The 24,741-nt window shown below is 39.8% G+C and overlaps 3 protein-coding genes across 3 annotated transcripts; 1 reads left to right on the top strand and 2 right to left on the bottom strand.

Annotated features, from left to right (window-relative positions):
- Positions 1 to 926: 926 nt before the first annotated feature.
- Positions 927 to 3,132, top strand: LOC129780077 (uncharacterized). Its single transcript, XM_055787991.1, has 4 exons — positions 927 to 1,162; positions 1,299 to 1,560; positions 1,617 to 2,679; positions 2,740 to 3,132. Exons 1-4 carry the CDS (start codon positions 933 to 935, stop codon positions 3,060 to 3,062), a joined length of 1,878 nt encoding a protein of 625 aa, XP_055643966.1. The 5' UTR covers positions 927 to 932; the 3' UTR covers positions 3,063 to 3,132.
- A 6,885-nt stretch (positions 3,133 to 10,017) lies between these two features.
- On the bottom strand, positions 10,018 to 10,732 carry LOC129780565 (uncharacterized). The gene is made up of 2 exons (XM_055788948.1): positions 10,510 to 10,732; positions 10,018 to 10,367 (listed from the first exon to the last, which is right to left on the bottom strand). The coding sequence occupies exons 1-2, from the start codon at positions 10,719 to 10,721 to the stop codon at positions 10,070 to 10,072; spliced, it is 510 nt and encodes a 169-aa protein (XP_055644923.1). The 5' UTR covers positions 10,722 to 10,732; the 3' UTR covers positions 10,018 to 10,069.
- Positions 10,733 to 17,257: 6,525 nt separating this feature from the next.
- On the bottom strand, positions 17,258 to 20,848 carry LOC129773325 (uncharacterized). Its single transcript, XM_055776927.1, has one exon. It carries the CDS (start codon positions 20,846 to 20,848, stop codon positions 17,258 to 17,260), a length of 3,591 nt encoding a protein of 1,196 aa, XP_055632902.1.
- Between the last annotated feature and the right edge of the window lie 3,893 nt (positions 20,849 to 24,741).

Genomic DNA, 24,741 nt, shown 5'->3' with positions numbered 1-24,741 from the left:
GGAAGTAAAAGTGACGAACCAGCCAAATGAGTTGAAAATCACTATAATACAGATATAAAAAAAAATGTTTCTACGTTACATGGAATAAATGTTTGATACAGAAAATATGATGGAATAAAGACAGCCCTAAATCGGACAATTACTTTCTCGTGTTTTACACTTATCAACACATTCGGTGATCCATTTTTATTTATATAGGTAGAAGAAGATATGGGAGTGCATATTATCACATTGAACTCCTTTTCCACTTTCGGACGAAGGTCAATTTCTCCCCTTTTTAGAGAGGGGGAAGGAGTGTCATGCCGCAATGAAAACATTTATTGCTCCCTAAAACCTCCATATGTCAAATTTGGTTCCATTTGCTTGATTAGTTCTCGAGTTATGCAGAAATTTGTGTTTCATTTCTATGGCAGCCCCCCTAAGAGAGGGGGATGAGTATCTAACCACCATAGAGTCATTTATTGTACCCTAAAACCCATAAACGTTTTGTGTATTGTGCATCAAATTTTAATGTCCAATCTCTTTAATTTTATAATATATTTAGTAGTTTTAATGTATAATGATTAAACATTATTGATTGAGAGAAAACAAGTGTAGCTCAGTATACAACGTGACATTTTTGATTTAGATCGTATTGGTTTGGAAATATTAGGCGATTTGCTTAGGTGGTCCAAATTCCCCCCTTTTCCTCTACTAATATGCTCTGAGGGAGCATAAGTGAAAAAAGTAAGCTGAGGGAGAAACGCGTTGGATGGAAAATCCGCGTAAAAAAACAGGGGAAAAATATGGGTGAATACGATTGAACTAGACAACCCCCGAATCACGTCCTACTAAAATGAACCTTTTTTTAGACTAAGAAATATCATGGAGCGCTTGCTCTGAACTGACACTCAGTTTTGACATCTAGCTCATAAGAAAACAAATGGTTTAGCATGAGGGATATTTCCCTCACAGTTGCAGTAAATTTGTGTAAGATTCTACTCATTGTCGTGTTACTTTTAGGCGCCCTTATCCCGAGGGCCATGCCACAAGATGAAGAAGCAATTATGATCTCGACTTTCCGGTTTCGAAGCAGGACTGATCCCCAAGAAGTGTGTACAGCATATCGAGTTCGAGATCGGCTGTTTGTTACTTTGGCTCACTGTCTAGGAGAAGATCCGAAGTGAGTGTATAAGGAAGTTCTATTGACCAAATCAGAACCATTTTTCGTTATTTTATACGAATGTGGATTTCCGATTTACGTTGTTTATCGTTACCAACGGTATGCATTAAGCACGATTGCTGTGATTATTTTTCAGAGCAATAAACCAACTAGCAACGTTAGATATTGTAGGACAAGGGCTGCAAGAGATTCGAGCTTCCATCCTGCGTGGACTCAACTCAAATACCAGTGAAAGCATTGCAGTAATTGTATACAATGATCCGCTGGAAAATGATGCTATTTTCGACCATAAAGGTATTTTCGCAGCTTTCGGTTTGACTCCTGTGGATCGCTTTGTACGAGAGGCCCCCACTAACGTGGATGATCAACTGTTGACGGAAGCCAGAGAAATTTTCCAGGTATGACGAATCTACTAGCAAAAATGTCATCTCTAATGTTTATACTCTTCTTACAGGACCTAATGCCATACCGAACGAAACAATTCGAACCCTTGTCGGATGAGGCAGTGCGCAGTATATTATTATATCTGTCCTCCGCAAGTGAGCAAGTGAGCAAATATTCCAGTGAAAACGACGCATACGTGAGCATTTGGTACGATACGGAGGGAAACTATTTACGTAGTTATCTGCTTCCGATCACCAAATATTGTTTCTACTCGGGGAATGTTTCGTACGACTCTGTGCGTTCTGTGCTGACTTATTTGGGGATTGTCAAACATTATCTGGATACAGATGGATCCTGGTGGCCGCGAGCATCACTGAACAGTACAGATCTTAAGACTACAATCTTGCCACTCAACAGTACGGGGAATCACACCGGATGTAGCAACCTAAAATTCGATTTGGCGGAGGATATTCCCCTCCCCATGATGCAGTTGGACGATGACTCGAAAGCAATCATTTCACTGTGGGTTCCACTGAAGCCAAAACAAGTGTACGATCCCCGCTCAAAGTCTTCATTGTCTATTTTGCGAATTTACTACGAAACGATTCGCCATTGCATTTCAGCATCAAAGCGAACTCGACAATTGTTTTCAAGCCGTTTTGCGAGATGGATCGACAAAAATTTGACAAAACATTTGTTAGATGACGATGAGTTCTATCCCGGATTAGAGTCGGTTCTTCGAGTGAAGAAAACGCTGGAAAAGGATATTGCGGAAGAAACCAATGCCACTGACTTAGATAAACTGGGAATCGACTCCAGGGGGTTCTTTGCGAATCTTTTCGGCGAGAATAATAATACGTCATACGGGGATTACGAGGACGAACATTCAATCTACCAAAAACGAAAGCTAATTGTCATGATTGTGGCATTGATTGGATTTATCTTTGCTATGTGTGTAGTAGTGGTTATTATAGTAAAAATAAGACAAAACATGAAGACTATGAACCGGAAAGCTGGAATGAGACGACGAAATGCGAAGCAGTACAACAGACAAACGACTGACGAACCGGAAAGGGAAATGCTCCCGATGCCAACATCGCGCCAAACCAAGAGAAATTCTTCAAACATTAAAGGTCAGTATTTCAAAAAAGATCTTTGGTTTATCTCTCGACTAATGATATGCATACAAACAGTTTGGAAGCCATCAAACTCGAAGAAAACCTCGTCCAGCATGAAACTTACAAAACGGGAACTCATATTCACGGATTCCGACTCCGAGGATACGGAATTCGACGCGTTTTGTCCCAAAAGCATGTCGGCAGATCAAGTTCCATTGATCAATAAGAACAAAAACCGTCGAAATCGTTGTGGGGAGGGTTGTTTCTGTGTGAACTGCACGAAGAAGCGAGCTTTTCAGTCGAGCTCCGCATACAAATTGGTGAGCGAGGTAACCGAACAACCAGCATCCGGCTCAGGTGCGAATAAAACTGACGGAGAAAGGCGAGGGACGATTTAGTTAGTAAGTCTTCGTATACAGTCTTCAATTGAGACCATGCTGAATAAAGACACATTTTGATTTTTTTTCATTAATATTTTTCAAGTGATAGAATGAGGAGGACCTAAAAAAATTTATTGTATGATTATAGTTTTGGCAAATTAATTTGGGCACAATGTTCTACATGGACTAAAAAGTTCCGAGATTTTTAATGAGTTTTCAACATTTCTATTCCCTTTCGGAAGTCGAAATGAAATATGCCTCAGTGCCATTCTCAGACTGCCTATTGAACTCAGGAGTGTGGTAATGGATCCACGTTTCATCCATTGTCACAAAACGTCGAAAGAAGTCCACTCGATTACGCTTCAACAATGCCAAACCGGCTGTTGAATCATCAACGTGCCACTGTTTTCGGTCGACGGTCAGCAAACGCGGCACCCATCGTGCCGATTACTTTTACATGTCCAAAATGTCGTGCGAAATTCATCGCACTCGTTATTTTGAAATACCTACAGCCTCAGCTAACTCGCGTAACTTCACTTTATGATCGTTCAAAACGAGTTGATGCAATTGTTTTACGATTTCTGGATTCCACCGATACCGATATTTCACCGGAACCACCGATAAACCGTTGTTCTCGAAGGAGCAGAAGTGGAATAACATTTCGCCAACCACTACATTGATTGTTCAGGAGTTTTTCTCATCAAAAAACAATGTTTCATTAAAATATGATATTCCTCTTTTTCCATTTTCTATACGAATGATCAGGTAATGACACTTAAACAACTGTAGTTTGTGAATAAAGATATGAAACGTCATGAAACTTCGCACATAAGCTAGTTACAGATGAGACTCTCAAAATGAATCTTGTTCATTTTTCGGTGGCGCCATCTGTTGGAAAATCCCGGGACTTTTCAGCCCATGAAGTGTGCTGTCTTAATGATTATGTTCTCATTATCAATAATTTTTATGCGTTCCAATCTAAATTGACAAAGGTAATTTTCATTCTAATTTTAATAAAATTTTATTTTTTGTTGATTTTGAGATCCAGTACTACCCTAATTTGTGTTCAAATTTCTTCCTACATCTATTTTAGGTATATGGGATTTTTTCAGAATTTTTAGAGTGTTTTTCATAGTACAAAAAAAAATAAATACATTTTCAGGCATTTCGAAATTTAAAAAAAAAATATGACTTTGAGACCCAATTTTACTTTATTTACATTTTTATGTAAATGCGTTCATATGTGTTGTTTTTTCCACATGTAGCGTAATTTTCTTTTGAATTTTTAAGAGGATTGCGCGGAAATTTTTTGGCCTTTGAGCATTTTTAATTTATTTTGAATTTAGATACCCAGTACTGCTCTAATATTTATTTAAATTTTGTTTTTCATATGTCTTAATTTTGTCGGTATATTTAGAGCATCGCGCTGTACAAAGATTTTTGTTTTTCTCGAATCTTAAAATATATGAGATTATCTTTGGATTCATTGGATTCAGATGGTTTACCAAATTCATAGGAGTCAACAGTACGATACAACTCTGTGAGAAAAAAAAAAGTCCTCGTGGAAAGATCATTCGGATTAATGAGAAGAACAATTCAAAAAATTCAAATTATTATATTTTCTTATTTTAATCTTACAATTGAAAACCACGAATACAATAAAATAATCGATTTCAAGAAAATAAAAATAATAATGCAGACGATGAAGAAAATTATTTTGGTGTATCGCAATGCTCTTTAACATCCAGGAAAAATTACGCCACATGTAGAAAAAAGACACATACAAAAGCATTTAAATAAAAATAAAAGCAGAAGTGGGTCTCAAAGTTTTTTTTTTTCAAAATTTCTAAATGCCAGAAAATATACATTTTATTTTGTACCGCGTATTTACAATTTTTTTAGCGTTAGATTTTTTGATGAAAAACAGGAAGTGGGTTATATCTATGGTATAATCGCAAGGGTGACGTAGGACTATCGTTGATTTAGAGATCATTATGTGAAGTTGAATCTAAATCCATTCTGAATGAATGAATATTTGGGAGACTTTGAAAACGAGAGCGTAACGTTGGAGGCACAAGGTTTTATGCATCTAATATAGGATACGAAAAACCTTGTTCTGAAGAATAATCTTCAGAAGCTAACATGCTAACTGTACTTGATTGACAAATCACAAACCCAAATGTATTTGATCACAGTGTTACATGGAAAGAAAACATTCAAATAAACTCTTTAACATGAATATATTTTGAAAATTCCCAAAGGAACTGGCAGATTATTTTTAGTAACGATTAGATATTTCCACATTTTCCTCGATACTGGAAGCCCATCAGTGGTTAATGCCAACTCGATAACCACCTGTTAATAGCACTTGATTGAAACATATTTGGTCACAGTGTTACATGGATAGAAAACATTCAATTAAACTCTTTCACATGAATATATTTTGAAAATTCCCAGAGGAACTGGCAGATTATTTTCAGTAACGAGTAGATATTTCCACATTTTCCTCGATACTGGAAGCCCACCAGTGGTTAATGCCAACTCGATAACCACCTGTTAATAGCCGCGCGTGTATGTGTGTGTAGCGATGTCTTCCCAGGGAACCGTTTGAGGCATCACTCTCCTCCTGATAGATTCCCTTCTGGCCTAGGGTGCACAAACAGGCTCTTGGTGACACCGTTCATCCGCGCTTTCATGATAAATAAAGAGCTTCACCGCAACAGCGACAACATGCTCCAATCGCTGTTCAATTAGAACTGAGTGGATTTCCGAGCGCCGCTCGCTTATATACCGATTGGTGATTTCAATAGCCTGTTTTGAAAACAATTTTAAGACTATTGAAACAAGTTTTTGGATCAAAAAGTAACAAGTATATAACGCGTAGACATTTTATCCTTCGAATGAAGTGTTTATCATACCATTTCGTTCAGTTGTTTAGGAGCTATTAACGCTCAAAATCTCGGTCTCCGGCGTAACGCTTTCGTTTTCGAAACTTTGATTTTACACCCCGGTATAGAAATGAAAGACGTAGTCCTACGTCAAAAATTGTTTGAAGATATTTATCGATACACCTTAGGGGCTGTCCACATACCACGTGAGCAACATTAGGGAGGGTAGGGGTGACGAAAATGTCCACGCTTGTCCACGGTGAGGGGGAAGGGGTTTTGATAATGTCCACGTGAACACGTTAAGTATTTTTTTGAAGTAAAACATTCAACTTAGTAGTCAAAATTGAATGAGATCTGTTTTGTATTTACGCGATTTTTTGAACTTCACGCCCGCCCTGAGTACTCAGTATTCATCAATAAAAATACTGAACTGCCTGAGAGTGCTGCTCGGTCAAGCTTCCATATTTTTTCATATGACTGAACCTCTTTCCTGAAATGGATATTCTGATGGTAACGCACATGAACTAGAATCCAATTTATTCCAATCGGTAATAGTGGGCTTAAATCCGCCAGCATAAAGACATCCAATAACACAAAGAATGTTGGATTTTTTGTAGTATTAAGAATCACGACTCAAGTGCGGGTTGAATTCAGCTTTTGCTCTTGATGACAAAACTATTTGGTTTTTTTTCGAGAACTCCCAAGGATTTCTGAACATTGAAACGAGCAACAAATTCTTCCATGAGGTACGGGCCGTATCTCTGGAGATCTATTTCTTGCAATGATGTTGTTCTTCATTGATGTCTGGTAATTTTTGTAATACGCTTATTTTGAGTTGTCTGGAAAGTTCATGCTGTTACTGCTGATTAATTAAAAGAAAATATCAATCTTCCATGCACATGAATTACTAGATTCGCTGCAGATGTCGAAAATCACCGAAATCACAGAAACGAAACATCACGAAAAACATGCAGGCAACATGCAAACATGCAATAATGTATGGACTACATATTAACCCATATTACGGAACCCGATCGGGTTTGACATGTCGCAATCCGAACGAAATAAACTTTTGTATTCTGCATTTCAAGGTTGCAACATTTGTACAATCCGATAGGATTTGACTCGATAAGATTAGGGGGGATGGCGACACGAATTTCGGACCTTTGTTCGAGTTCCGAAAAAGTAAAACAAAGAATATTTTTACCATCCATTATATCACTATTTGTTTATCTATCTTCCAACAATAAAACAAAAGTTGAACGGAAAAAAATATATCCATAATTAGAAGCTGATCAAGTGAAGGGGTTCAAAAAAAAGTTGTGCCATGGCGCACAAGATTCCCGCACTTCTGGTTTTCTGAAACAAACAAATGGAACTTGAGATAACGTGTAAGCCAGTTTTAAAAAACATGTTTCGAGAAAAACGCGTTTGAAGTTAATTGTTATGGCCGTACTAGATAAGATATCGCTTCACAAAAATGGCTATAACTTGGTAAATAATGAGATTTTCGAAAAGTCTCTTCTATGGTATATTCTTAAATGTCTGAATTAGAGAAATATGAAGAAAAAAAAATTGTTTTTTTCAAATTTGCTAGACTAGAATACCCTCCTAAAGAACGCAACATTGTGCTAATTTCAATTCCGACCGGATTCCGGAATAAGGGTTTATTTTACCGAAAAACACTTGAAGGGACTTATCTCAATCTGCGATTCGTTTCATAAACGCGACGGAAATACATACTTATAGCGAATTGTAAAGGGCAAATGATTTACAATAATATTGAGTTAAAAAAATCTTAGCAAGTGGATGGAACCCCAAAGCAGGTTTCCGCCTGAAGAAAGTTCTGGCTGGGTCTGGTAGGACTGGAAGAAAATCTGTATCATGAGCTTCTACCAAGCAACTAGTTTCGATGAATTCCAACAAGTACTGCTGGCAGCTGAACGTATGAAACTCAACGATTCAGAACGCTTCTAGGACACTTCTAAAACTACCTAAGATGCAATATCTGGTGTGTAAACCTTACACACCAGATATTTCATCTTCAGATTATTAACTGTTAAGATTATTGTGAGAACTTCAACTTACTGCATAGCATAAGTTCTGAGAGGATGGAATTCTCAAGTCGCATGAATGATACTGAAATATTCAGGAAAAAACGGTGCATCTATGATTGAAAAGGGTGACCGGAATAAATCGCCACAGTAAACAACTGCAACAGAAACAACCGCTTAGAAAAAGTGTAGTAGGCTAGAAATATTTGGCGCGGGAAAAACATCATGTGCCTCACATTTCTATTATAAATTTATTCTCTTGTTCTCGTTTTTCGAAATTTATTCTGAGGACAATGTAATGGGGACGAAGTCCCCATTTGGCGAGGATAAGGAATCGAGGCGGCCCATGCCGCCAAGATGACGCAATCCGAGTCCACCGCCGACCCGCCGTCGGAAGCGGCGGTGTCTCGCACGCAAACCTGGGATCCACTGATTGCCCGGTTAGTTTGAAACATAGGATACGATCCTTTAGCAATGTCCGACCGAGCTCTAGCGAGCGTCGGACGGTATACGTCTGCCCGGGGCGTTACGTTTGCCTGGGGCGATACGTTTGCCCGGTTAATTCTTGTTTTGAAATACAATACCGCGCCACAATATTTATAGCCTACTACACATTTTATAAGCGGTGGTTTCTGTTGCAGTCGTTTTCTGTGGCGATTTATTCCGGGAACCATTGAAAAGATGTATGTCTACAAAAATATGCTTTTGGTTTTTTCCTTAGAATCGACACGAATTTTTCAGGACAATATTTAGCATGAGCTAACAATTAAGGGTTGTAGGTCAATGGAATCATCGATCACTATTATACTGCAGATGTTTTGTTTTTACTAGGTTCATTATAGCCATCAGGCACTACCAAACCTGTAAATGCGAAAGTCATTGATGTTTAGACGAGAAAATTCTGTTTTCAAACAAAGTGCTTGATTTCATTGTCTGATTTTTTGAAAACTCAAACAGCCAGCCAGCTTTAATAAAAATTCTAGAGAATAAGCTCACAATCGATATTTTAAAATAGATATGGAGATAACGTAAATGGAATTCGGAAGAAAATAATGAGCTCCCGGACAATGTTGAAAAAAATCGAAATTTTCAAGACAAATCGTTACCATTGGTGAGGCTATAATTTTTATCAATAAACATATGGAATAGAAAATAGAAACAAACTTGAAATGAAATTTAGGCGAAGAAAATAGAATTTCTTGATTTTTTCCTCAAAACCGGAGGAATGTCCAAAAAATTCACCTATTCACCTGGAGTACTAATTTGAATTGTCCTATGCATACAAAAACATAGTATGAAAACTTTCGCATAATGAGGCTTGGTTGAGTTGATGTGGCACTTGGGTCAAAGTCAAGAAAAGGACCCCTTCAAGAGCAGACTATGGTATGTCAGCTTTAGTAAACGGAACATTTTAAGTGACCACATTGGCTCCAAACATCGAAGTAATTTCTAAGCATATTAATCGCTGAGATCAAACAAAATATATGTTTATCCATCCTGAAATAATAATGATTTGTCCAATATAGCAGGTTGAACAAGCTGGATTTCACGATAAATTACTTAGATACGATGCGTACAGAACTACGACCGGATGGCTATCGAGATAGCAATTTCTGTTTTTATTTGTATTTTGACATGAACATAAATTTTGACTGTAAACAAACTAAATGACAAATCATGATCAAAATTGACATGAAAACGACTAACAGTAGTACCAATTAAAAAAATAGATTGAAAAATGTTCACAGGAAGACAGAAAATTAAAAATTCCCGGTATACTTATATTTGACAGAATGTTGATTCTCCCAGACATTCGTTTCATCAGCGTCTGTATCTAGCGAAGTATGGCGAACTTTCAGCCTTGGATCTGGTCTCAGCTATTGCAAAATAGCCTTACAAATTCTCACCACATTTGGAAAATTCGTTGCTAATCGTAAAACATTAAAATGTACTCAAACATAGAAACATTTTTGTAAAAAAGAAAACAATTCTTATATAAACTAACGAAGAAATAAATATATTTTCAATCAACCACTTGTTCAAAGTGAACACAGTTCAGTTTCTTTTCTTGCGTCACTTCCATTTACTTCGCCAAATACATCGATCCAAACAAAGCTGCTAAAGAACCGATCAAACGGCTGTCAAGGTCCAGCGCAGTTGCTGCACCTTCAGCTTCATCTTCTCGCTCAAAGCGAGCGACTGGATGAAGACGGAATGCTGCGAAGAGACCACTGCGATCGGATTGTTTCTCCAGTGGACCATCGTACATCACGACTGCAATATCCGCACTGGCTTCCGCTTCCGGTCCGCGAATGGCGAAAGCTTGAATCTTGCGAGTGCCTTGGCCAACCACATCTATAGTGGACAGTTGGTTGATTGCGCTGGAAGTGCAGGTAGCTAATCTTAGCAATCGTGCATTGGAACTCGTTGGTTACCATGGGCAACCCAAGTGAGAAATTTTACACCAAAACAATGCTATATCGCATTCGTGTCAGAAAAGGATCGAAACAGTCATCCACTTACCTACGATCCTCACCCAAGCATCGAGACAACGTGATGAAAAGTTGTCCCTGAACCAGATAAGCGGTGCAGATATCTTGAGCGGATGTCTTGCTACGGAACTGGATAGCAGGAACTGTGATTGCTTCATCGGCTTCCTGTAGGGGCCTTGAGACTACGGCTCCCAGAAGCAACAGAGCAATGAATCCAGTCTTGCAGAAGCTTTCTTTCGCCATCTTGCTAGCTTGAAAGTTAAAATTCGAATGAGAGATTTTTGCACTCGTATGAACTTCATGGTTGCTGTGATCCTTTTCCATTGTAAAATTGAATTCCAGTTCAGAGAATTTTGTGATCTTCAAGCGTTGCTTCCACACACTGTAGAAAAACTTTAGTAAATGCAGCTACCAAATCTTTAGTAGTCGAAACATTTGTAAAATTTACAATTTTTTTGTAAATATTACAAAAACTTTGTTAAACTGATGTCAGATGCAATGTACACCCCTACCAATGATTCGTACATTTTCACGCAGCCGTAAGTATTCAGATACATCAGAGGCCAAAAACGGCGGATGTCGGCGTGCACAATTGATTGATGATCCGATTATTTTTTGATTTTTCCCCTTATTCTATTATCCACAGATCGCAACCAACAGCAGCAATGGATCGCCTCTCGATCCATTTGTTGTTCCAGGAAACGATGGATCAGTTGGGCCAATCGTGCCGTCAGTAACGAGGAAACCAGCAACAACCGTTTTACACAGAGCAATCAACAGCTACCGATTCGGACAACACCGACTCGGATGGAAGCAGCAGCAACAACGCAGATTGTCGGTGTTATTCCATATACTGTCTGCAGCAAAAACTCCACTAGCTGATGAACGATATGCTATGGCGGAAGTATCACAATTTCAAACACATCGTCACGATAACATTAATTCTACAGCAGGACTTGGCGACGGCACCCAGCGAAAACCATCATCATCACACAGAGATCCAAATCCATCGTCGACACGGCAGAAAAAAAAGCCTAGCACCAAACCGAGTCAACTGCCCCTACTGGCATGTTCCCCTCGGACAACAACATCAGCATAGGATCAGAAAACAACAGTCCACTGGAGAAAACTGCGATCTCTTCGAAGGTATTGCCCAAGACTTCTCCACCGTGGAGAAGTATTTTTCTGACATCGAACTCTAGGGGGGAGGTATTGGAAAATCGAAAATAATCACATCTAATATGCAGCGGTTCCAAGCTAACATGTGGCTGAGTGGAGAATTTCTTATCAAATTTAAAGAACAAATACTACCAATTTTGATCCATAATGATCAATCCGCATGTGACTGAACTGAATGATTTCTTCACTATGCAGCTTCCATTGGGATTTCCAGTAAAAATAGGTAAATGCTCAATTATTTTTAAAATATTTGGCACTATGTTACGCAATTCGTTTTATTTTATAGAAATTCCGCTGTATGTGTTGAACGCGGTAATCATATTTGGCTACGTATTCGAATAAGAGACACCCGTGACCAGTGTCATCTTCGAAGATAACGAATTGATACAATTTGCGATCCAGCAAAATTTCGCAAGTGTCCGAAAAAGCACACTTTTGAGTACTGTGATACCCAACTCGCTCGCTAAAAGCATGCAGGAAAAGCTTTTAAATATTTTATAAAAATAATAATAGAATAAGAATATCAATAAAAATAAAAATATTTTAAATAAAAATTATATTGGACCAAAGGAGGGCCAACAAATTAGCCATTACTAATGCCAAAATTGAGCCAACATTGGACTTACAAACCATAGTTTTGTTTGACATTTGTGTCTAGCAATTTTTTTTTTTTGGAAGGATGCACCAATGATTAGTAGGGTAGAAAATGACTAGAGAATTGGTAATATTAGGCTGTCAAAAAAGTCCTGCGGTATTTTTTTTTGAATTTTCATTTGTTCATAAAATTAGTTACAATCATCTGTTTTAAGTCAAATATGTGCCGTTTTGTTCGATGACTTGTTCCCAACGAGATGCCAACTTCATAATACCCCTGTTATAGAAGCTCGCTTCCTTATTGGCAAAAAACTCGAATAGCCAATTTTCACAGGCCTCTTTTGTGGCTAACTTCTGACTACCTAGCTCGTTCGCCATGGACAAAAACAGGTGGTAGACACTTGGTGCAAGATCCGGACTATACGGCGGATGCAAAAGAACCTCCCATCCGAGCTCCCGGAGCTTCTGGCGCGTCACCAAAGAAGTGTGTGGCCTGGCGTTGTCCTGATGGAAGACAATGCGGCCTCTGTTTATCAAACATGGCCTCTTCTTCATGAGTGCTACCTTCAAGCGGTCCAGCTGTTGGCAGTACAGGTCCGAATTGAGCGTTTGGCCATAGGGAAGCAGCTCATAATAGATTATTCCTTGACAATCCCACCAAACACACAGCAGAACCTTCCTGGCCGTTAATGAGGGCTTGGCCACCGTCTGAGCCGCTTCAGCGGGCTTCGACCACGACCGTTTGCGCTTCACGTTGTCGTAAGTGACCCACTTTTCATCGCCAGTCACCATCCGCTTCAGAAACGGGTCGATTTTGTTGCGATTCAGCAGCGATTCACATGCGTCGATACGGTCAAAGATGTTTTTTTGCGTCAACGTGTGTGGCACCCATACATCGAGCTTCTTTGTGAATCCAAGCTTCTTCAAATGGTTAATAACGGTTTGATGACTTATCCCCAGCTCTTGGCCGATGCTACGGCTGCTACTATGCCGGTCTTTCTCGGCTAATTCAGCGATTTTGTCGCAATTTTCGACGACAGGCCTTCCGGAGCGTGGCGCATTTTCGACGACCGCTACACCAGAACGAAAACGTTGAAACCCTCGTTGTGCGGTGGAAATGGAATCTGTATCGGGTCAATAAACTGCACAAATTTTATTGGGAGCTTGAGATGCATTTTTGCCTTTGTCATAGTACAGGGTGGGCCATTTTAAGTGGAAGGATTTGTTTTTGCAATAGCAAATCCCAGGCCCGGCAGCTGGAATTTTAATTTTTTTTTTTTGAAATTCATTTATTTTGGTCCAAGGAGATTTGTTCTAACTACTTTTTGATTATGATATCTCGTAAATGACCGCCTCTGGCCTTGACCGCAAAATGTGCCCTTTTTTCGGCATTTTCCATCACTTTGCCCAATGTTTCGGCCGATATGGCAGCAATTTCTTGTCGGATATTGTCTTTCAGCGCAGCCAGGGTCCTTGGTTTACCAGTGTATACCTTGCATTTTAAATATCCCCATAAAAAAAAAGTCAGGAGGCGTCAAATCAGGTGATCTCGGTGGCCAGTCATAATCGCCGTTTTTCGATATTAATCTTCCGGGGAACATTTCGCGCAATAATTTGGTCGTGGCAGCCGCTGTATGGCATGTAGCGCCGTCCTGTTGGAACCAGTAATTGTCCAATTCATTTTCACGAACAAATGGCAATAAAAAATCGGTTATCATTGTCCGACCTGATGTCGATGGAGTCTCTGCAACACTGGCTCGAACGGCATCAATATTCTCGTCGAAACGTCTTGGTCGTTGTCTGGACAGATGACTGGCATTACCAACACTACCAGACGATATAAATTTGGCATATAATCGACGTATAGTGTTGTCTCCAGGCGATGTTTTAACTTTATTTTTATTTTTCCACGCACGTTTAGTTAACACAATTGAGAAGTTATTTTGAATGTACAGCTGAACAATATCAGCGCGTTGTTTAGGTGTGTATTGTTCCATGGTTAAACTTGTACTGAAATGACGCTTCCAACGCGGTATGACATTTGTTAATCTGACATCTCTGTCAAAAGTTATGGGGTTGCCAGATGCTTCCACTTTAAATGGCCCACCCTGTAGTACTGTAAAATATGTCGGATTTTCTCTTTATTTTGCTCCATATTTGCGACACTATAACTCACGAACCAAACAAAACACTGTCAAGGACTATATTATAGCGCGCAATAATACCTTTCCAACAAGCTATAGTATGACTCGATACAATGAATACAACGCTTACAACGCGCTTACAACGACACCTCGCGGAAATACCGCAGGACTTTTTTGACAGCCTAATATTTACCAAAAAATTGGTCATATATACTAAATTTTCCTCTCAGTGTAGGGAGTGAAAAAACGGCAACTTCTTATGCACTTCACACTTTCGATGTGTCCATTCACACAAATCAGATTTCGAAGATATTGAATAAACGATTAAAACCTGTAACTCAAATTAACGATCCAATGAGAACTTCAAATTTTGATTTGTTATTTTACACATAACACTTGAAAAATGGATGGTAATATTTATCTGCTAATGTACATACATTTGAAGCGAACACGGTTCGCTAAACTTCTCATTAAAATCGAACGAAGGAATGACCCTCTACTTATTAGCAGAAAAACATTAAAACGCGCAAACTCTGGGTACCTCACTAAACAATAAAAAGCAGTTCGAAGAACACGTCATGGAGACATTTACATTTTCGCTGACGACTAAGGTGGAAAGAGTGAACGAAAGTAATCACTACATAAATTGTATCTAATGGGACATTCACAAGTACTACAACTCATTCCGGGCCGAAGCGTGCGCGCTGTTGCCTCCTTCCATCCAATTCCGGAGGGATCGTAACGCGGGAATGATGATTCCGACATTGCTTATCCCGCGCAGCACATAACTTTGATCGATGGGATGCGTTCGGGGGCGCTTCTTGGTGGCACCTCCGGAGCCGACACGAGCACACGAAAGATGTTGTAGGAAGTTGGATGAGCCATACGTTTGGATATGGTTTCGTGAAATCTCTCCGACCAACGCACCATGGTTTATTACATACAGGCTACGCGTTGTTCGACTGCCATAAACATCGTAATAATGTCGCATCTAATTTCCTTTTTTCCTCCTTGTTCCGTTCGCTTCGCCGGCTGCGCCTTGCCTTCCGTCTAATTATAGAACACAATAATTGCAGCAAGTCGGTTGCTGCCGCCCCTACAGCCGAGCCGAACAGCATTGTCAATGTCATCATTTGGGGCGGCCATTCGTGCGTACGCAAATTGTTGTTGCGGTGTTCCGCATTCGACAAAAAATTGCAGCTAAAGGTAATAAAAATGGTTATGGTTGAGAAATAATTTTTTTTAAAAAGTTGTAACCTTTTCTCCATCATTTCTCCATTTTGGCGCGCTGTGCAATAAACTTTCTTAATTGTCCGCTGAATTATTAGATATATATGAAAAAAATCAAAAACACTTTTTTTAAGAAAGTGGAGTTTTAGGTGTTATTTTCGAAATAAAATAAAAGTAAAGCATTTTTTTAACAGCGCATACAGTGCAATATTAACCTAAAACATTTCAGAAGATACCAAGTCAATTGGACCAATATATATATATATTTTTTTAATTTTCCAGCAATTTTTGTTAAGGCCCTTCTCAAAAGGAAGGCTACAGTCAAAAAAGTAAACTGATGTTTGTCATTAAAAATAGCGTCTGCAAAATTCGGGCCAAATAACAAAAATACAACAATAAAATTAATGAAAAATCGCCATTTTCGATGGAACAGCTCATCCAGCTTATCGACAGCCACGAATGGGATGCTGTGTTCCACCGATCTTTGTCTATTTTACCTTAGATTGAACATGAGAAAGCAGGACATCACGCTACATATCAGTGTAGTATTTTTTTTTTCAAAAACGTTTATTAATCAGACTCAAGAACTTATTATACATCGTTTGCAGAGTCAAATTTCATCTTAAAATATAAGTTACTAGCTGTCCCGGTAAATTTCGTCCCTCCAAAAATTGATATGAATTCATTCAAACATTCATGTTTCCTTACTTAGCGAACGTTCGTGGATTCAATAGCAGAACTATTCATTGTTTGATTTTCTAATAGATCTTTTATAATTCACTCTAAATTTCCTAGTTCTTCTACCGAAATTCGCCATTATAAAATAAATTTATTTTCAGACACAATTTTCGCTCAAGATTCTTCAATAACTTACGAATAACATGTTTCTTCGTTTCAACCAAAGATCAATTTCGTTAGCGCAAACATCAAATGGACTAAACACGCTTATCACGAAGTAATTGTAGAACATTTGGGAATTCAATTTTCCAAATTTTCCTTTTTTTCTTCAGTATTTTCCGATTTTTTTCAATTGTTTAGTTGTTAATATTGTTTGTTTGTTCATTGTTTTACAATTTATCCATCGGACTTCAAGGTCTACATGAATACTACACTTAAACTACATTTAAAATTCGATCACGGAAAACTTTACAGCTCACATTGAAGTCAAACAAATAGTAAAAAGAATTAAAAAGAACACACATAGATGAAACTGTTTCGTGCTGAGCATAATCTGTTCGGTGTGGTGGAAGTCGAAGGAAACTCCGCTGTCTGAGTGGTCGTGGTACGACGTTAATATTAATTCGAGCGAGAATCCATGGTGGAAATTGTTAACTCTCGATGAGATGAGTGTTCCGGAGTTGGATGAAATCTTTTGATTTCATCTAACCGGTCACTCCGAAGACGGCGTGCTCTGGACAAGGCTTGCTTTCGAAAGAAGTTTACTCTAGGAATGCTTGATGAATAATAATATATTTCAGGAATTTTACAAGTATTTATATGCTTTTGAAACTGCTCCGCCCGTTGTTGCTGGCCGTACCTCTGGCCCCTAACCCTCGTTGATAGATGTGAGTGTACTGTTGTTGATGCGTTCGCTTGCTCGATGATATGATGGTGCGTTGCTTTGGAACAGGGTTAATTTAACTTACTCCATTTTCTCCCCCCCTTGGGGCGCAGTCTGTCGCCCCAAATTGTATCTGCAGCTCTAGGGGGCGGATCTTCTTCGACTTCTTCTCGCAAGGAATCTTTAGACTGCAATGATACTTCAGATATTGGCTGTGATGAGTTATTCTCGCTGATACTGCCGGCTTGGGGATTTGATTCATTATCGTAGTCTATTGGTAATGGGGCCAGCAGCCGAACATTTCTCTTGTATGTACCAGAGCTGGTCTTAACTGTGGCTACCCTGATGATGTTATCGGGACCCGCGAAAACTTCTCTTACAATTCCGATGGGCCACTTTGACACCGGAATATTGTCATCGCCGATTAGAACTATTTGTCCCACCTGGATGCTCGGATTGGCCTTGATCCACTTGGCATAATTGCGGAGAGTGTGAAGGTACTCGGTCCTCCATCGGGTCCAGAATTGCTCCGTTTGATTTTGTATCCTCTTCCATCTGACTTGAAAGTTTGGGTCAGCCTCTTCTTGTATTGAAATGGGAATTGCTGTCATTGGTCTTCCTATGAGGAAGTGCCCGGGTGTTAACGCCTCGGGCGTTCCTGGTTCTGTCACAACTGCTGTTAGTGGGCGCGAATTCATGATCGCTGCTATCTGGTAGAATACGGTTTGTAATTCTAGTATGTTGAATTGAGCGCCTCTAGCTGCGCCCTTAAAAAGACGCTTAGCAATTTTTATATTTGACTCCCACAGTCCACCAAAATTCGGACTCCTGGGAGGTATAAAGGAGAAGTTGATTCCTTTTTCTCCAGCCATAGTTGTAATTTTATCCTGCTCTATTTTCTTGTTGTACTTTCTTCTGAGTTGCGTAAGCTCTTTGCTGGCTCCTATAAAGTTTCTTCCGTTATCTGAATATATAACGTCTGGTGTGCCTCTCATCGACACGAACCGCAATAGAGCAGCAATGAACGCGCTTGTGGATTGGTTTTCTACCACTTCCAAGTGCACCGCCTTTGTTGAGAAGCACACAAAGATGCAAACGTAGGCTAAAGTTTTGATACGAGATTTGCTGTTCAATAAAACTTCGAATGGACCACAGAGGTCCACTCCTGTGTGTGTGAAAGCGGGTGAGGGATTCACTCTGGCTGATGGTAGTTGGCCCATTCTTTGGGTCAGTTGCTTAGGTCTGTTTTTGGCACAGATTACGCATCTACTTAGAACTCCTTGTGTGATTCTCCGTAGGTTCCGCATCCAAAAACTTTGTTTGAACTCCGCTACAACAGTTTCAATCCCAGTATGAAATCTCCTCTCGTGTATGTGCTGGATCAATGTTCTAGTGAACGGATGTCTACTTGGTAAAAGCATTGGTTCTTTACATGTGGGAAGTACATTTGCCTGACTCAAACGTCCCGATACGTGAATAACTCCTTCTTTCATTGTCAATATAACGTGTTGAAAATGTCCCCTTTGATCCAGTGATCCACCCTTTTCTAGTGTATTCCATTCGTCAGGGTATATCGATCGTTGCATGGTCGTTACAATTAATTGTGTGCCTCGTTCAAGATTATCGGATGTGAGAGGACCCGTGTGTGCTTGCCTTATTATCCCTCTTTCTTTGAGAGTTCTAGATCTGCTTGTGAAGTTGAGAGCAGCTCGGCCTAACCATGCGAAGTGTCGTTGCGTCTTCATGAATGAATTATGATGCTTGTACTGAAACAAGTAATCCTCGGTTGCTATCACCTGTACGATATTTATGATTCTTTCTCTGTTGACTTCTTCGTCAGTCTGGAAATTGTGCTCCTCGTTGGGCCATGCATATCTATCTTTTAGGTATTTTGGACCGTACATCCAAAACTTTTGCTTTGAGGTAATAAATGTTTTCACAGATATACCTCGTGATATTATGTCTGCCGGATTATTTTCCGAAGAAACATGTTGCCATTGTTCAGGCTTAGAATGTTCGTGGATTTTGTTCACTCGGTTTCTCACATATTGTTTCCAACGATCTGTTGGACCTTTAATCCAAGCTAATGTTACTGTAGAATCACTCCAATAGTACTCTGAATGGATCCTGCTTTCAAACACGTTTATGATTCTGTGAGCTAGTTCTGAGAGAAGCACTGCGGCTTTAAGTTCGAGTCGTGGTAGTGAAGTTTCTTTTATGGGCGTAACTCTAGATTTAGAGCACAAAAGATTTGTGCTTATATTGCCTTCCTTGTCAACATGTGATAAGTATATGCACGCTCCGAACGCTTTAGTTGACGCGTCACAAAACCCATGCAGTTCTAACTGGTGAGGCTTGCTTGGAAGTACTTGTCTGGGAAATTCGACTGTAGTTAGTGCTGGCAAGTCGGCTTTCAGTTTGAACCATGTTGATGCCATTTCTTCGGGAATGAGGTCGTCCCAATTCAGTTTGTATCTCCACAACTGTTGAAACAGAATTTTTGCTGTTATTATAATCGGTTGGATGAGACCCAATGGATCATAGAGCCTTAGTATCTCAGAAGCCAATTGCCTTTTAGTAAGAGAAACAGTCGAAAACGTTTGATTTTCCTCGGGTTTGAACGAAAATGTATCGTTTCTAGGTGCCCAGTTGATACCTAGCGTTTTTATCGTTTCTCTGTCGCCTATTTGAACGGTTTGCTCCAGATCATCAGATGGTATACCTTCTAGAAGCTCCTCTTTGTTCGATGCCCATTTTCGAAGTGGGAAGCCACGTTTCGCAAGAGCGTTTGTAACACCTTCTTTGATTTCCTTCAGCTCTTCTACGGTTGCAGCCCCAACCATCAAGTTGTCTACGTAGAAACATTTCCTTATTACTTCTGCAATTTTCGGGTGCTTATCCTTGATTTCTTCACCGACTTCATGTAGAGCCCTACAGGCCAGATAAGAAGAGGATGCTTCACCGTAAGTCACGGTGAGCAGTCTATATGTGCGAATTTCATCATTCTCGCTGAATCGGTACAATATACATTGTGCCCAAGTTTGGGTCTCTTCAATCATTACCTGTCGATACATCTTCGTTACATCCGCGCTCAGAACTACATCGGCTCCGCGAAACTCGATGGCTAGGTCAAATTGATCCCTCTGGATTACAGGACCAACCGCTTGAAGATCGTTGAGCGATTTTCCCGTTGAGGTTTTAGCACTGGCGTCAAAAACAACCCTGAGTTTGGTTGTACTTGAGTCTGGTTTAATTACGCACGAGTGTGGTATGTAATAAACTACGTTCTTTTCTTCATGTTTGCTCACCAAAACCATGTGTTCCAAATCAATGTATTCTTGCATGAATTTATTGTATTCGACTCGCAGGCTCTTATTGAAATGTAATCGTTTCTCTAGTGTAATTAGTCTTCTATATGCTTGTTCATAAGAATTACCAAGCATGCTGAATTCCTTAGTAAAAGGAATCTTGACAACATATTTTCCGTTTGAGTTTATCGTTGTGTTCACTTGAAATTCCATTTCCAGGTCATCTAAAAGTGGCTCGGTAATCTCCACATCATTTTTATTCGTGTCTTCGATTTGCCAAAACCTTTCGAACAGATTTACTAACTCTTCATTCGTCACATGTTTGCCGATAGCTGGTACTGTCACTGTCTGCATCCACGAATTGGATGTGATGCTTGTTTCTTCTAATAATCCCAGCCTAATTTTGAATTTTGAAAGGTTGGCCCTCTCCCAACTCTTTTGCGTTCGGATTTTATTACTTCGTAAAATATTCGTGCTCCCAGGAGTAACTCAATAGGTCTTTTAGTGTAGAAATGTGGGTCTGCTAATTTTATACCATTTGGAATATCCACTTCATCGTTTCCAAAGTTTTGAATTGGTTGATCATTTAGTATTTCTGGTATAATGGTCAATTCCATCTTCACTTTGAAGTTACTATTATTTGAGGTGAGCTCCACCGTGGCCTTTTTATCGGATCTTATTACCGCTCCAATTCCTAATATCAATGTCGGTTCATGTATATAGGATAATTTCAATTTTGCGAATGCTTTTTCTGTGATTACTTCTAGTTGACTGCCCGAGTCAAGCAGGCATCTGAATTGGTGAGAAAGTCCATTTGTCGCACGAATTTGAACAACAGCGGTGGCTAGAAATATGTATTTATCATCCAGTCATTTAGCGAAGCTAGTGGATGGAACTGGATCGGCCTCTTCGCTGTCCTCGTGCAGCATCGTGTGATGTTTACCATTACATTTGTAGCATCTGTTTAGTGATGAGCATATGGTCACCGAGTGTCCTTTTTTTAGACAATTGTAGCACATGCCGTTCTTCCGGGCGGACTCACGTCTTTGTTTTTGATTAAGTTCCTTGAATTCGAGACAATAGTATATATTGTGTCCTGATTTATCACATGCAGTACACTTCGATTCTGATTGGGACTTTGTATTTTGCCATGTGTTAACGTCAGTAATTGCTGCTAGGGTTCTCTGCGGTAACATGGCCTTGTTGAATTCAGTCTTGTAACTGCACGTCAGTTGGTTGGCGTATTTCTCCAATTGGGCCTTAAACTGATCCCAACTGTAAATGGTACTCAAGTCCTGTTTCTCCTCCATTTTTGCAAGAGTTACGTCATCAAGTCTTTCTTTAGCGATACATATCAAGAGACCGTTGGCAATGCAAGAGAGCGAATTATTATTTTCGCCCGCAATTTGTCTGGTGGTGGTGATCATCGTATCTATAGAATCGATCAAGGCTAGTAGATTTTTGCCTGATGGTCTGACACCTTTCTTCATCTTCAACGTTTTGAAGAAGTGTCCCTCGAATGCAAGTCGCTTTTTGTAGAAACGTTCTTCCAATTTTTCCCATGCTTCATCGAAGGATACACCGGAATTCTCTAGCGCGTCGCACATATTATGTGCTGGCTCAAATTTATCCATACATTTTATCAAGAATGCGTACTTTTCAGCGTCCTCTGTGAGAAATGCAATCCTGCGCTCGAATCTTGTCTTAAAGGAGATCCATTCTGTGACTGCACCATTGAAGCGGGGCAGCTCGAGACGGGGCAAGTGGTCTGCTCTTGCTACTTGATTCATCGTTTGGTCGAAGTTGCCTCCAATACTAGGCATTGGAGTGGGTTTTCCATTAGCATTGTTCAGTAGGTGTTCCAATCTGAGAAGTTTTGTTTGTGATTCTACTATTTTGTTTATCAGCGGCCGCCGTCGATCGGACGGACCAACTTCTCCCTCTATTTTCAACAGCACCGCCGTGGCTTGATCGAAAAGGACTTTAATTGTTTCTCTCTGGATAATGATTTCCTCCAGTGTAGGAGGGGTCTCCTCATGAATGCCATCCACAGATATGGCTATCTCATGGATGGAACCTTCTAGAGCCGTGAGCTGACGTCTCCAGCGCTGTACTGATTCGCTATCTGTTTCACTTCTTGCCATATTGAATTATTTCGTAATCTATTCGCACTATGAAATCACTGTAGTATGAGGTAAACGATAATGCGTTATGGACCGAACACTAAATCAAAGCTCTAAATTGCACAAAATCACCCTGGGGTTTACTTACTCTCGTCTTTTTTATAACACTGTATAATTTTTATTCACACTTCTTGGGATCTTTTCTATAATTTTTGCTTTCTAAGCTTCGTGTGGCCACCACACTACAATTACTTCAGCTTGGAAATAACAACGATAGTTCCGAAATCTCACGATAGTTTGTCACTTCTATTTCTGTTTGGAAACTACAATTTATTTTGAAAAACTCTTCTGCTTCTGCTCGGAAGCCACACTTCTTCAATTCTGTTTTGGTTCGGGGTTCACACTATTATTTTAAAGTTTCTTCAGCTCGGAAGACACACTGTGTTGTTTTTTCATGTTCGGTTTCACCACAAATCTAAAATCTGCTTCAGCTCGGAAGCGATAGTGCAATTCGGCGATTCTGCTTCAGCTCGGAAGCGATGATTAGGTTTTAGAATCTCCTTACCCTGTCCCGCTGTGGATTTTTTTTTTTTTTTAATTTTTTGAAAACTCTTTTGAAAGTCTTGAGAAAGACTATTTTACTCTTTCGATACAACAAAGGATTTATTATTCCTTTGTTATCTACTGCTGCTGATCGATTATCGATGGTCCAACACTGCTGCTCTGCATAGGCTACTCGGAAGCTTGTGTTCCACTCGATGGTCGGTTGAAGAAAGAGGCTGATTGCGAGATGCGCAGTGCTTTTATAGCAATCGTTGATGCTATCATCTCCTCTATTGTGTACGAAACAAAGCCTTGTTTTCCGATTGCTCGCATCGCACGCGGGACGAGCAATCACGTCGGGGTCACCAGTGGAAATTGTTAACTCTCGATGAGATGAGTGTTCCGGAGTTGGATGAAATCTTTTGATTTCATCTAACCGGTCACTCCGAAGACGGCGTGCTCTGGACAAGGCTTGTTTTCGAAAGAAGTTTACTCTAGGAATGCTTGATGAATAATAATATATTTCAGGAATTTTACAAGTATTTATATGCTTTTGAAACTGCTCCGCCCGTTGTTGCTGGCCGTACCTCTGGCCCCTAACCCTCGTTGATAGATGTGAGTGTACTGTTGTTGATGCGTTCGCTTGCTCGATGGTATGATGGTGCGTTGCTTTGGAACAGGGTTAATTTAACTTACTCCACATGGGGCATCGATCTTGCCAAGAAGAAGTTTTTCCGACGAATGTGGCTTTAATTATGTTCCGTCTCTTCTCCAGTGTATCCATCCCCAGCAGACGGCATCGGCCTTCATACGATGGGAGCTCATTTGAGTTTTGCCAAGGCAGAAATCTCAATGCGTACCTCAGAAACTTCGATTCTATTCTCCCAATCCTTACGATCCATATCCTACGAAAGGGGCTCCATACCACAACCGCTGTTTCCAATGTGGACCGAACCAAACTAAAATACAGAAATCTTAAGTAGTATGGGTCACGGAATTCGGCGGATATCCGGAAGATGAACCCTAAGTTTCGGTTGGCTTTGTTGATGACATAGCCATAATGTTCACGGAAGTTCAGCTCTGAGTCCAGCGTTACACCGAGGTCCTTCACAACGCGTGTCCTTTCCAATGGTTCATTCCCTATGCGGTAGGTCCAGATAATAGGGGTTTTCTTCCTAGTGAATGAGATGACTGTGCACTTCTTCACGCTTATGATCAGATAATTTCGCCTGCACCAACTCGCAAAAATATCAATGATCGTTTGCAACATTCTGCAGTCATCGGCAGACTTCACGTGCCAATATATTTTGAAGTCATCGGAATAATTACCAATAATTACCATTACTGTTCCAGCAAAAATTATAAAAATAATTTCAAATTTTGATTCTTTCGAATATTTTTTTTCAAATCACCTAGTCCCAAGTTAGTCTAAGCTAGACCAGAACTTTAGACTAATTGGCTATATAAGTGGCTAACTTAGTCTGTATTGGAATAACTCTTTTTCGAAAACGCCGTGTTTTATGGAATGGTTCCAATTTAGTTTTATGGAATGGTTCCAATTAAGAAAACCAGGGGTCTTGA

The sequence above is a fragment of the Toxorhynchites rutilus genome, chromosome 3 (genome assembly GCF_029784135.1).
Source record: "Toxorhynchites rutilus septentrionalis strain SRP chromosome 3, ASM2978413v1, whole genome shotgun sequence".
Lineage (NCBI taxonomy): Eukaryota > Metazoa > Arthropoda > Insecta > Diptera > Culicidae > Toxorhynchites > Toxorhynchites rutilus.
Note: the sequence above shows the minus strand (reverse complement) of the source record. Positions and strands in the feature narration are given on the sequence as shown.